The 14,706-nt window shown below is 38.6% G+C and overlaps 1 protein-coding gene across 2 annotated transcripts in view; it reads right to left on the bottom strand.

Moving 5' to 3' along the window:
* HECA (hdc homolog, cell cycle regulator) overlaps positions 1–14,706 on the bottom strand; it is a 37,468-nt gene that overhangs the window by 4,021 nt on the left and 18,741 nt on the right. The window contains exons 3-4 of one of the 2 annotated variants that reach the window (XM_083350038.1): positions 10,711–10,865; positions 8,944–8,985 (exon numbers count right to left, since the gene is read on the bottom strand). In XM_083350038.1, the coding sequence (XP_083206164.1) occupies positions 8,944–8,985; positions 10,711–10,865 (197 nt within the window). Of the gene's footprint in view, positions 1–5,750; positions 8,986–10,710; positions 10,866–14,706 lie in introns of those variants that run through there. The other variant, XM_083350037.1, reaches the window with a different exon arrangement.

Here is a 14,706-nt window from a genome sequence, read left to right as displayed (position 1 = left end):
GTGGACTATAAATCTGAATTATACCTAATAACGATCAGATTCTTCAAAACAATTGAGAGAGATTATCTCAGTAATCTGAAGAACCCTCTAAAAAATAGTTGCTAATCATCTACCTACATTACCACCCGTATTGGAAGATTCAAATTATAGACTACTCCAGAAACAATTTAACAGTAGGAATCCTCAGCATTAGACATTAGAAAATCTATATGAAGATCTCTATACCATAATTTATTGTGATTGCATTTTAGAGAGTGGGAGAGCAGGTTGGTCTCCAAACCAATTTAAAAATACTAGAAATGACTACAAAGTCAAAACAGAAAGAAGTGTTACATATAAGAGCAATAACGTCAGGCCTTTGATCACATAGCCCCACCCAAACAGGCAGAGTCTGTAGTGTAAGACAAGCCAAATGAATAATTAATAAATAGCAAGCGTATACCGGAGATCTTCATTGAAATGACACATCTATCATGCAGAAATGAGAGGCAACTTTAGCAAGCTTGTAATGAGGTGCAAAGATATGTTTTGAAAACCCTTGACAGATCCAGATTAATAGCTAGATGTTTCTAGGGGCTATTACAAATAGGATTCTTGCTACAAGATGATTTTTGAAGTATCCTGTTTGAGTGGTCCTTCTCCTGGATATCTCATAAATTTTCTTAGCGATCCTTATGGAAACATTCATAAAATTAATGTATCTGAAGACAATGAAAGACAGAATTAGGGTTTCCACGTATTCAACACTTCTCACTTTTTCAAGCCATAAATACTGAAAGGCTGGTGCACACACAGCTCTAGTTCAGCAACAACTACAACTTTATCCACTGTACTTACAGATCAAGGATTTCAAGCAGCCAGGAAAAGCCTGTGCCCAAACTGATGATCACAATTATTTTTCAGTTTCTACATGACATTAAGGAACCGAATGTACTTGTCGTTTTATACAACTTATAACGGGTTGGGTTGTTTTGGGATACAAGTAGTCCTCCATTTAGAACCGGTCACTTAGTGACTGTTCAAAGTTACAACAGATGCCAAAAAAGGGATCACAGGATTCAAAGTTCTGACATCTGTCCTCAGTCATATGCATTCGGGGCACTCGGTAACCAACCTGCATTTATGGCTGTTTGCAGCATCCCGTTACCTGTAATTTTACATTTACTTCAGATTCCTGGCAGAAAAAACACCTTGTAGTGAACAATGGGTCTGCTTAACAATCATGTGTTTGCTTTATAACCACACTTGCTTAAAGACCACCACAAAATGAGTCATAAAATCTGGTGATCGTGTGGTGACCCACTTTACAACTATCACTGAAATTACAGGTTCAGTTAGTCATAAATCAAGGATAACTTGTAACTTTTTTTCAAATATTTTAGAAAATAATGTAAAATTTGCTATTACTAAGAAAAATCTAGAAATCTTAGGTATATGATATAAATGGATAACAGCTGATCAAAAGGGACTGTTGGCTAGTATTTTAGATCATTCTCCTATGAAGCTGATAAGAAATGAAAGATGTATAGAACTCTGACAGCAGATTCAGCTTTCCATTTAAATCCAGACCTGTTTCTTGAAATAATTCCAACTACATTTTATGTAGTCTGAGCTTCACACTCGTTTCCTTCCAGCATCACCATCCATGCTCTTATGCGTGCAGTTTTCTTTTAAAATGGCCCACTGTGAATATGGAATGCGTCTTTATACAGGATTACCTGTATTTATTTTAAATCCCTGATATAGCTAGTAGGCCCAAAATAATGAACCCTATTTAAAGAAGGAAGCAACTTTCATAAGCAGGTCTTGCAACCTCAATCTTAGAAGCCAAGTGACATCTTATTTGGTTTTTTGAAGGAGTGAAGGATTCAGTAAACTAAGTGGTGCTTTCAAACCCTAGTGTCAGTCAAGAAATCATTATGAAATGTCCCAGCACGTCCTCTGAAAGAGCCTATTTCATTTCAGGACGATACATTCTTGACTGCTTCATGTTCACATTTAGATATAATGACAGAGATCAGAATGGTTTTCGCTGAAATGCTCCTAACAGATATATATAGATGGTATATTCTCCTTTAGTGCAGGTGATCCAAAAGTAAGACTTCCCAGAACAATCTCACTGGATAGAAACAAATCTTGGGATTAATATCCATTAAAGATGTTCTACCATTTAATTTTTAATATCAAACTAATGATGATATGGAGGACTAGACTTCAGACATCCGCCAGTAAAACCCTTGTATTATTGGTGACAAAAAGGACCATAAGCTCTCCCTGAAAAAGGACAGAAGCCCATTTTATTAATTAATGCAAATCCAAATATGGCGTCAGAAACAACATAGCAATGTATAGTTGCATCCTAGAAAGTCACAAAGAGGTAATATGTTAAGCAAACCTTGTCTGTGCCATCTCTTTAGTTTTGGTGTGCACCCCATCTAAGAGTTTGTCATCAAGTCTCAACCACATTTTGCGATGGCTATAAGGGCTTTCATATTGCTGTTGCCAGAAACATATATATTCATTTAACTGGCTACTTGCTTCAGATTTAGCAACAGCAAGTGCAGAAGTCATGAAAGACTTCTTGTTTTATTCATGAGACAGAGTCCCTGAAACAATCGGACTCTTGAATCTTGTCACATCAAGAGAATCAGAATCAAAGGTAGTTGATTCAGTTCAACCCTGTTCAATGCAAAAATACAAATTAAAGCATATATCCAAGACACAATGCTGCCACTTGAATGCATTCAGTGAAGGGCTGCCTACCCCTTTTCAGGGTTCTATTGTTGAACTTTAAATAACAAATTTCCCCTCTATCGTTTAATAGAAATCTGCATCCCTTCTAGTTAAGCATATTATCCCAGATACTGCGCTCTGAAAAAACTGGGAAGACAATCTCTTTTGGGTGAAAGATTAACGAGTTATTTCAAAAGTGATGAATGCTATTTGCAAGGCTAAATACATCCAGCTCTTTCAGTTGCTCTTCAGAGATCAGAGTGAGTCAGAGTTCCCCTAATAAAGTAGAAGGGCTGGGTAAGACCTATTGTTGGTGAGACTTATTCCATACCTGTTGCCCTGGCTGTTTGGCTTCCTGAATGAGGTACTCCAGGTGGTGATTTCAGATGCTGTAGTAGTATATAGAGTTCTTGTGTGACTGAAACTCTCAAGTTTGCTGGCTGGGGAATTCTGGGAGTTGACGTCCACAAGTCTTCAGGTTGGACACCTCTCCTCTAAAGCCTACCAGTGGTCTGAAACTGACCAATATTGCAAAGGTCTCTCAGGCCTTAATGTGAATTTGGGCTGACAAAGCCACTCTGGACTCTTTGCAGTTCAACTCTGCTTGGTGCTGAATCTTATGTTAAAGTAAGAACAGGGCTCTGCATTTTCATGGTGACAACAGACACTGAAGTGACCCTCATGTTATTTCTGTCATTATCTTACTGCAGAAATTAACTGCAGGATGCTTTGCACAGGCCTCTTACATACAACGCTGTGAACCTTTACCTGGACTAGTTTAAAACAGCCACAAACATAATCCACCACAATTTATTCTTTTAATAACATTTTACCCTGCAAAAGTGCAATCCAAAACTTTTTTCCCTTTTTGAGGAAAAAAGGCTTTTACTGACAAGACGCAAACAGGGTAAGCTGGATACCTCACAATGATTTGCCCTTGCATACCTCGTACAATTAAATCAGAAGAAAATTAAATTTGCTACATGTCTTCCTATCAAAAGAGCACATTGACAGAATCACCTGTTGCCTCAAATCTGGCTGTCAGGAATCCACTCACTTAAAATGATCAAATAAGCATCAGTCATACACTCTTTAAATGGAGTTAACAATGCCTGTGTTTGTTTGTGATCAAAGATTCTTTCAATCTGAATTGTAACACTATAAGCTTCTGTTTTTTTTTTTAGGAACATGTTTTCCTTTTTCTTCACAAAGGGTGGGAAAATGCAGGATTAATATTTAATATCTTCGTTTTGTTATTTGTATGTGGAGGTGTGGTTACCCACATGGAACAAATGTCTGCCAGGTTATCAAATACAAATGCCACAGTGAAAAAGTTCTATCAAGTTTGAGAAAGGTCATTTGGACACAGGAAAAAAATTCAATAGATGGTCTTCCAAGGTGTACCTGTTTAAGAAGAAAAACAATTCAAAGATATAATGTTATGGCGGTGGCTGTGGAAAGAAATTTCTGCCAGATGCAGAACAGGATATGTCTCTCAGCAAAGTGAAATGGCTATATATATAAATGCACGTGGAGACAATAAGTGGCAGTTTCTAAAACAACTGTGGGAACTTAGAAAAAGATGCAGCTGCTTTAACATTTCAAAGAAAGCTATCCTGTTTACTCTCTGGCCCGCTGTGAAGCTCCTCTTTCGAAGTATTTGTACAACCCTATTTTATATGGTATTGCATTATATGCAATCATCAAGAAAGCTGAATTAATTCATATTTGTATATATCAAGAACCATTATCTTTGGGAGGTACTGATGATGTTAACCCACAATAGATAGTTTTATACAATATGGATATCAACCTAATATCAGGTTGGCTTAAAAAAAATAATATGCTTTCTTTGATGAAAAAAAGAAATGCCTTTAAGATTTATATTAGGCATGTAAACAGCCCATAAATGCTTTTTGCTAATGAAACTGAACGCGCTTTTTTGTCCAATTCATTCAGTTTAGTTCCTACCTTCTCAATGTCTTGGTCATGTATCATTTAAGATTAATTGCACTTCTGCAAATGTCTTTTTAAAATGTACAACGTACATTTCTGGAGACATAATTTGAGCAGATGCTGAAATATAACCAATACATCCCACAGAACCTAATTTTCATACTGACATCTTCAATGAATACATGAAGTCCTCTAGGAGCAAAAGCTGCCTCCTTCTCTTTAGTATTGAAGGATACTAAATATCTGCAGGGGGACTGTGCACAAGAAACCATCCCTCTGTCTCCCTTACACACACACACCAACATGTGCTCAAGACTCTATGTGTTTTCTAAACTTCAAACATAGTATTTATTTGGCTTACATTGTTCTTGGTCTTGATATCTGTAATTCTGGATTTTGATTACTGTGCTGCTACTCTTGTTTTTAGTACTACTCTCCTTAAATTTTGAATGACCAAGTTGATGAACACAGTACTACCTGTTAACCTAAAAAAAACCTGATGGCTATGGATATGAGCTTTCCTGGCAATCCACACTGAGTAAAGTAGAGAGGAGTAGTGATAGTCCCTATGAAATTTGTTACCGAGTAATGCCTGTCATATTTAACATTATGTTCTATGCATGCAGGTTGTGGATAATGCATGCACATAAATATGAGTTCATGCCTTCTATCATTCCTGTATAATTTAATGTCAATGAAATATATCAATTAGGAAGGAACTCTATGCCTCAGGCAGTGACATATATACAACTGTCAATGTTCATATCTTTACATGGCGATGGGAAAGAGCAACATGATTTGTAATCCAAATGAAATGCTAAATTGTACACGGCATGCAAATTAGAAAATAAACAGTATCGGAAAGGCCTCAATATAAAAGTCCAATTGAGTTGAAAAGTAAAATACTTCACTACTGTTCCCCTCTCTTGAATAATTACAACAATGTTAACAATAAATGTTTTTGGAAATTAGAATCCAAATATTTCAAATTCATGTGCAAGCTATGAAAACAGTTCGACAGTCTTGCAGGGCTGAAAGAAAACATAGTTAATCAGACCACGTATGATTGGATATCCATTTTATTATACTTTTGAAGCATGTGTGTCTTTTCATTCATGCCTGCCATGATCCCAATGCAGCATTTTCCTTTCAATAGGTTATTTTTGCTACACAATGTTTATTATCCAGTACAAAATTTGGAGTGATTAAATCCACCAAAACTACACAGCTTACACACACTAGAACAATGTTCCCCCAAATAACACTCTTCAGATAGGCTGAAACTAGTATTCCCAATTCTGTGAGTTATAGACCCAACACTGGAAACTACAAAGAAGAGAAACTTGCACTTAAAAATTGCATTTCTCTGTATATATATTTTTTCAAGGGCTACTTGATGGATGTTGCATCATGTTGAAGCACTGCTAATCTTCCCCCTCATCCAAATTACTTCTCCTCCCAGAGCTGTTTTGAGCTAAGTAGCCCAGAACAATCATCCAAATTATAACTGAATGTTGTTGTTGCTACATTTCACAACAACTCTGGAAAAGAAAAGTGGTTTATACTGCCCACGCTGACCCATTGCATTATTGCAACAGACTCCAAATTATCACATGCAATATCCATAAAAATCTAAAATAAAATTATATTGCAAAATCCTATCACAAATTTCTGATGTGACAGTTCATTTGTTCCTTGGTGCTGATCTACAGAAATTACATTTACCTGCTCATCTTTGGAAATAATGTTCAATAAAAACATTCCATTTTCAAGTAGATCATTTGTTTCTAATGTTGAAGAATTTGTGCTGAAAAACCAAATACTTAGACTACCAAATTTCAAGACTCAGCATTCACTTTTAACAAAAACTTTGCACGTGTACAGATAAAGTAACTACAATACTGATAAAAGAACAATAATCACAAAACAATTATTTTGTTCTTAAATTTCTTCAGCTTTGATTTTGTATCTCTGAGGAGTGCAAAAAAAAGAATCATTGCAATTATTTCACTTTTAATTTCTCATACATTAAAAGTTTTAAAAATTAAGTAAAAGTGCCATTTCAAAATAGGTACCAAATAGTGGGTTTAACCTGTTTCAGTACGACTTATTTCAAGCTAGGTTTCAAAAGACATAAAATGAATTCCACAAGTCACGGGGCACAATGCACCTCACATGATAACATGTATCCAAAACAGCAGGGAGGTTCAAAATATTGAGGTCTATTACAGTATTCAATAAGATAGTGTAAGCAAGGGGTCCCCAACCTCCAGTCCATGGACAGGCACCAGTCCGCAGTATGCCAGCAAATGGACCGCACAAACAAGCAAAGCTCCATGCTCGGGATGCAGGCAATATTCAAAACCACACCCTCTCTGGTCCACGGAAAAACCTTTCTTATGGCACCAGTCCCTGGTGTCCAAAAGGTTGGGGACCTCCGGTGTAAGCCAATTACTAAGATCTTTAGCAGCTCTTTTGGACCAGCAACCCTTGTAATGAATCTTAAACATGCTAAAGTCTTTTAATTGATTCCTTGCCTGTTTATACACACGCCCATATCTGCACACATAAACTTGGAAGTATTTCCGCAGAATTTTTTCCAAATGATATGTGACCAACTAATAAAAACTGTTCTATAAACACCATTTAGTTTTAGAGAACACTTTTGAAATACTGTAAAGAAATTATTAGATATTTCAACCTATAGGAAAATTAATTCACAGGTAGGCACACTAATCTATCATCCTTCATTTAGTTTGAACATTGTTTACTATAACTGTACCAAGAGACAAGGGTTAATCACAATGAAAAACCAGCAACGTTAAGTTGCAGATACCTCTCTTGATAACAGATTTTGTAATGAGTTTTGCTGTACTACTGAACACCCTAAGGTAACTTTAAAATGCTCGAGAAAAGCTCAAATAACACAACTTATTAAAATTGCAAGCTTGTTTTTTCATAGAAATTTCCCTGACTGTTTGAATTACAATGTTAGCGGAAACAGCATGATCTGTCAGTGAGAGTAACTATGATTATCAAATATATATCCCAGGAAGACACTATGCAAAAATAAAACAATTTTAACCAGTGCATTTTATGACATAGTATTACATTCATTTGTCAATGGTTAAGTTTATCTCAACAAACAGAGCGTCAAAATGTATTAACCAGCACTATTAATATTATCCTGATTTTGCTCCCAGGAATGATGTAAATTCATCATGGAGCAAAATATGAAGATAATCATTGGACAGAGGCACACACAAGGAAAATATCCTTGAAAAGCTGGCTGTACAACTACCCAGCATCCTTTCTTAGTTCATCTAAAATGTACAGATAGGATCTGCATACAAACTTGAAGTCTCCGGATTAACATTAAGCAAGGGAGAAGTTATGACACACATCCCCTTCCTCTTCTGTATGTTATATTAGGCCTTGAAATATATTAGAGTGCATGGAAAAAGGCAGTAGTAATGGGAGTGCTGGTTAGCATGGAACCACTTTCTATGCCCCCAACATCATCAACATCTGCTAAGAGTCTTTTCAGAACTGATTTTCAGGGCACACCCAAAGGCCTTAGGGATCACCTTATCACATAAGCAGAACTCGACTCCCATCATGCTGGATTTCACTCTTCATCTGGGCAGACCTACAATTTTCTTTCTTCTACACATTTATGAAAATCTGTTCATCTCGCTAACCTACAAGTTCTCCGTATCTTGAAGTCACTCTGTTTCATTTAACAATAAAGGGAAGAAATAGAATGGATTTTTCTCTCCAAGCTGGGTGAATGTACACAACTTTCCAGATGTGATGGAACATCTTTTTCAGAATACCTAGGCAGTGTAATTCCAACACATCTGGAAAAGAGCTAGGATAATATGAGATTTAGAGAGAGAAAAAAAGATGACGCTGCATCTCCAGCCTTCACTGAAATCATGGCAAGAGGACCTCTGTCTGAATGACACACATCTACACAGAAACACATGTACACAATCACGCAAAGCTGCTGCATTTCCTTTCAATTAGAAAAAAAGCCCCCCTCCCCTTCACAGAGCAGATCTTATAAAAGATATGTAAAATAAATGGAACAATACTCATAAAATAGCTATTACTATGGCAAAGCTTTTGTCAATAAGCCTCCAGAACTTTAAATGAAGAAAATGGCTTCACAAAATGATAGTCCAAGTTTCCGCAGTGTGGACACTGCTGAACGTTGCTGTATTCTGAGAAATACTGCATCCCAATACGTACATCTATAACAGGTTTTCCACAGTGTTTACAGTTCAGCCGAGCCTATAATGAAGGAGAGAAAAAAGAAGAGATTTTCAAAAATCTCATAATTGGCTTCCACTGTCCACCAAACCCTAGCATGCCTCTGTTTGTTTTATTCTTACTGAATATGCTTTGTGATTTCACCTGATGGGCCAATTCTTACTACAGTTTGTACTTGGGAAAGCTTGGCTGAAAAATAAAATGTGTAATATCAGTCTTCTATGTCTGTAGAATCAGCTATTTAGTTTCTACGTAAATTAAGAAACATGAATCAGTTACCTAGAGAGGATTGTTTTTTAAAATACCTAAATTTTATGCATAGATTTCATCTCTAGGTATATCAGATTTTTTTAAAATCCCATTTATATCCCGCCCTTCTCCGAAGACTCAGGGCGGCATACAATCTAAAGCACAAATCAATGTGCTTAGCAATAGCCTTCATTCTATGTATATGCCTGCTTATTAGGGCTTTCGGGGGCCCCCAAGCGGCATTATTACAAAGTCAGCTTATTGCCCCCAACAATCTGGGTCCTCATTTTACCTACCTCAGAAGGATGGAAGGCTGAGTCAACCTTGAGCCTGGTGGGACTCGAACCTGCACTAATTGCAGGCAGCTGGTGTTACTTAAGGAGGCATTAGCCCACTGCTCCACCAAGGATCTTGATAAAAATGGAAGGGAAGAATTAAATCTAGGAGGATTTGATTGATGTTTTTGATGCATTTAATCTTAGTGTCTAGCCAATACGACTCTGAAGTATCGAAACTGTTCCTCTTGGAGGGCATTTCCAGGAGATGGAACAGCATTGTACCACCTGTTGTGTAGTGAGTTCTTTGGAAGCAGGAAGCAAGACGAGAGGTTTCAAACAGGAACATTTCTTTATTGAGGCAAACAGGAACAGAACTGAATCAGAGGCTTCTGCGCAGCTAATTATACGGTTGGCCACTAGGCAGTGGCCAATAGGTTTAAAGGAACCCGTTCCCACCCCAAATCATCCAATGATCTACTTGGAGACCGCATGTCTGGCTAGTCAGCGACCGTTACATAGACACCTCAATTGAGCAACCTTAAGCAGCATTCAAGACACGTGAAAGCAGTTCAAATAAAATTCCAATACATTACACCACCAGGCTTCATCTTTAATTAATTACAGTGCTATCTTCTCTATGTGTACATGCAATTCCACTCTACATACTCTTCAGTGAAGATGTACAGGATGCAGATAACATACCCATAAATTCTTCTTAATCACTAGCTGCAGTGCTCCGATAGTTACATGGGCTTCTCCTCATGACTGTGAATGGGAGCCAGTATTGAAGGAAGGATATTGTTGGAAAATGCCCAGCCAGGTAGAGGGAAGGCTCAAGCAGGGAATTAGCCTTGAATTATTGCACAGCTAGAAGAGATCCAGTTCTGACTCCCCTCACCTTGCCCCACAAGCTCCACAGAGCCTTAACTACCTTGTTCCCAAAGGAAGGCAACCAAGATTCCTGTATTATGGGCAGAATACAATAAAGTAGTTAGCTTGAACTCTATCCATGTGAATCTAATTGCTTGAACCTGACAGGTATTGCTGGCAGTGCACTTATGAGCTATGTGCTTTTGGAAGAGAAACAGCATCCACCAGAGAGACATGAATGTATCCTCATCCATGAAATAGTGTCTAGACGGCTATCACTATATCCCGGAGGCTTGCCAAGACCATGGAACATAATTTACTAAAATATGAACTCTTTCATAATACTAACCTGACAACAAGGAGAGGCTGCTAGAATGTCGTACGTATACATGGTTCCCAGCTGATGCCAGCTTCCATCCCACCGAGATTTGCACTTTATGCAGATAATTTTATGAACCCCTTCTAAACAGTCTACACAAACAGCATATAGATGCATAAGCCTTCCTGTGGAGAGATTCGTAAAAACAGGTTATATCAAATGTATCACAGAATTAACACATTAACAACATCGTGAATGGCATTTTTATTGGAAAATGCAAGAAATGAAGCATGCATTAAGCAACCATTATGTTTCTAGCCATCTTCTGTGCAAATACCATTAAAGGGGAAAGTCTATTTTATTCAGAATTACATTTCTAACTTCAAATGCAAATTATTCTTTCATTATTAGTTTAATCTAATGCTAACAGTCCACAGTCAATCGATACTAGTTAGCTTCCAAGTAGAGTGTTGTTGGAGTTTATGTTGTAAAATTTAGTCTTTAAAAATTCAAAATTGATTTTTAATTAAACTACAAATTAACTGTACTAAAACTAACACATGATTAGGTATGAGCAGCTCATTTGTCACATCAGAATGAACAAGACAAGCATTCCAATTTTCAGTTCAACTAAGAAGCTTAACAAATAACGTTAGAGAATTACTACTGTATTATAGAGTTACTCTCAGCTGCATATCACATGCTACAGAGAGGGCATGAGCTCTATGCTACTTTAAATTGATAATAGATGTTTGCTTTTGTGTGCAAAGCAAAAGTAGAACCCACAGGTTAATTAGGCATCTCCATATATTTAATTTCCTTCCAGTTATTATTTCATAAACGTTTATACATTTGAATAAAAGTCACATATATATTTTTGGGCAAAAGAATGTATCACACAAGTTCTTTATGCAGAGAAGTCAGGAAAAACAGATTCTTCTCAACAGGAAATTCAGGCTTTTCCAAACCACAAAGTCCCTGCTCTAACTCACTTTCATGAAGGAGTTGAAACTGCTGCATGAATACATTTGCACACTCTGCATAAATATAGAAAAGATTCCAGTATGAAAGCAGGAAGGTAGAGTTGTTTCTATAGCAATTGCGCTTAACTCATACAATATAACAAAACAAACATCCTATGTATTTGTTTAGGGCAGGGGTCGGCAACCTGAAAAAGGAAAAGAGCCACTGGGAACCGGTTCCATCACACATAAAAAAAAGTGGGAGCCGCGTGTGTGTGTCCATGCACGCGCATGCGCAAAAAAACATTTTGCGCATGCGCAAAACGGGTTTTCCTTGCGCATGCGCGGACGCGCGCGGTTGCCATTTTTTTAATGTGTGATGGAACCAGTTCCCGGTTGCGCAACGGTGACAGCCCGTCTGCAAAGCTGCCGCTCTCGGCAGCCTGCAAACGTGCCGCGGCAGCTTTCTCAAAGAGCGGCGCCGCTGCCCATTCCGAGAGGTGCGCGCGCACCTCTCCGAACGACCGTAGGTGCGCACGCACCTCCCCAAACGTTGGCAGGTCTCCGGACGGCGGCGGCTTGGGAGAGGAGCGCGCGCACTCTCCAAACCGCCGCCATCCCGTTTGCACAGCTGCCGTGTTCGTCAATGTTTGACGAACGCGGCAGGTCTCCAGACGGGATGGCGGCGGTTTGGCGAGTGCGCACGCACTCTCCAAACCGCCGCCATCCCATTTGCACAGCTGCCGTGTTCATCAATGTTTGACGAACGCGGCCGGTCTCCGGACGGGATGGCGGCAGTTTGGTGAGTGTGTGCGCACTCTCCAAACCGCCGCCATCCCGTTTGCACAGCTGCCGTGTTCGTCAATGTTTGACGAACGCGGCAGGTCTCCAGACGGGACAGCGGCGGCTTGGAGAGGTGTGCGCACACCTCCACCCTTCGGAAAGGTGCGCGCACACCTCTCAGAACGGACGGTGCCACTCTCCATTTGGAGAGGTGCGCGCGCACCACTGCCCGCTCGAAGAGGTGCGCGCGCACCGGGCGGCTGGGAGCCGCAGGAGATGGCTCAAAGAGCCGCATGCGGCTCCGGAGCCGCGGGTTGCCGACCCGTGGTTTAGGGGAAGCTCTCCATTTCATGCAGCTTTTCACCTGAACAAATACCAGAAAATATGAAATAACTGTCTCATCAGAGGTCGATACTGGCTGGCCCAATTTAGTACTTATCTGAATCTTATATGGTGCTAATCCATAGTTTAGTTATTATTGGACCAAATCACAGTTCACAGCTTATGTCAAAGTTTACAAACTGACTGGATTAATAAAACAAACAAATATACAGGTATACTGTATGTTTTGTTTGGTTTTAGCATAATATTGTGTGAGTCCAAACACACTATTCTAATCCTTATAGGTTGACTAAGAACAAGCTCATTATCCTTTCCCCTGGTTTATAAATCATCTCATCCATTTTTAACTTACAATAATTGTTTATTGAGTAAGCAATAGTAAATACTAATTTCCAAGCTAATTTTCAAAACTCTTTAAACTTCTTATTCCTTAACCCAGTTTATTCCTTAACCCAGTTTATTCTCAACCAAGTTTCATGTGACATCCGAATCATGGGAGCTACAGTATACAAATTACCAGGTATGGAATGGAGGCAGGAATCACATGGAAGGACAATGCAATGTGAGCCTGTAGTATTTTTGTACTCTTCAAACTTTGATTTGTAACTACCTGATAGGGGAATCAGATATCATTCTACTCTGCCCAACAGTTGGGATCACCTACCTGTATAGCCATTTAGCATGACTATATTCCAGTTCTTCATCTATTCCTACTCCTGTAATTTTTACTTCTCTCCCTGCTAGATAAGTTGAGAAATAATTTTACAGTGTCCCCCTTGTTTATATATATACAAATTTATATATTTATAAATTCATGTAGTTGTATATATAAAACATTTGTAATTAATTTGGGAAATTTCCTTGGGCCTCAATATTTTGCTTCTAGATTAAATTTCCCACATTTAAAGTGATCAGAATGGCTTCTTTAAAATCATACTGAGAAAGGATAGGGCTGCTAGATCTGGAGAGCAAGCAGTCAGATTACCACTAGACCAGCGATAGGCAACCTTGGCTCTTTTATGACTTGTGGGCTTCAACTCCCAGAATTCCTGAGCCAACCACGCAGAGGGGACAGGGAGAGGTTTCCATGCTGAGTTATGCTGGCTCAGGAATTCTGGGAATTGAAGTCCACGAGTCATAAAAGAGCCAAGGTTGCCTACCCCTGCACTAGACAAAAACAAAGAGGGTAACATCCCAATTATACCTCCCAGATTCTTGCAGTTCAGAACCAGTAGCATTTAATTATGCTCAAATAAGAATTTTTAAATGATTCTTTAGGAATATGCATTTGGGAACTAAAGCCTCTAAATACCCAGAAGCCCCAAAATCCATATTTAAGCAACCTCAGGGCGATAAGATGAAGGACAGGAAGTAAAGTTAGTCCCCGATTTACAATCATTCATTTAACAACCATTCAAGATTACAATGGCACTGAAAAAAATGACTTATGATTGGTCCTCACACTTAAGACCAACTGCAGCATCCCAATGGTCACATGATCAACCTTTAGGTGTTTTGCAACCTGCATGAATTTATGACCTTTGCAGTGTCCAAGGGTCATTAGATCACCACTTGCGAAGCTTCCAACTGCAGTTAATGGAGGAAGGCAGATTCATTTAACAACTATATGATTCACTTAACAACTGCAGTGAGTCACTTAACAACTGGGGCAGAAAAGGTCATAAAATTGGGTGCAACTCACTTAAGAACTACCAACAGAAATTCTGGTCCAAATAAGTCAAGGACTATCTATAAAAACAACTGCTGCTGCTGCACTGTTTATGAAGTCTGTCTTTCAAAGGAGTCAAAAAAGGTGTTTTTATTAAATATATAATCTCACTAACTCGGTTGTAATCAATGTAATACTATAAAAAATGAACAAGGGCTGGTATGGTTCTACTGGCAACTATGTAAGTATCAAAACAGCTCATACAGTTGT

This window comes from Vipera ursinii, assembly GCF_947247035.1.
Source record: "Vipera ursinii genome assembly, chromosome: 1".
Taxonomy (NCBI): Eukaryota; Metazoa; Chordata; class Lepidosauria; order Squamata; family Viperidae; genus Vipera; species Vipera ursinii.
This window is presented reverse-complemented; position numbering and strand designations above follow the sequence as displayed.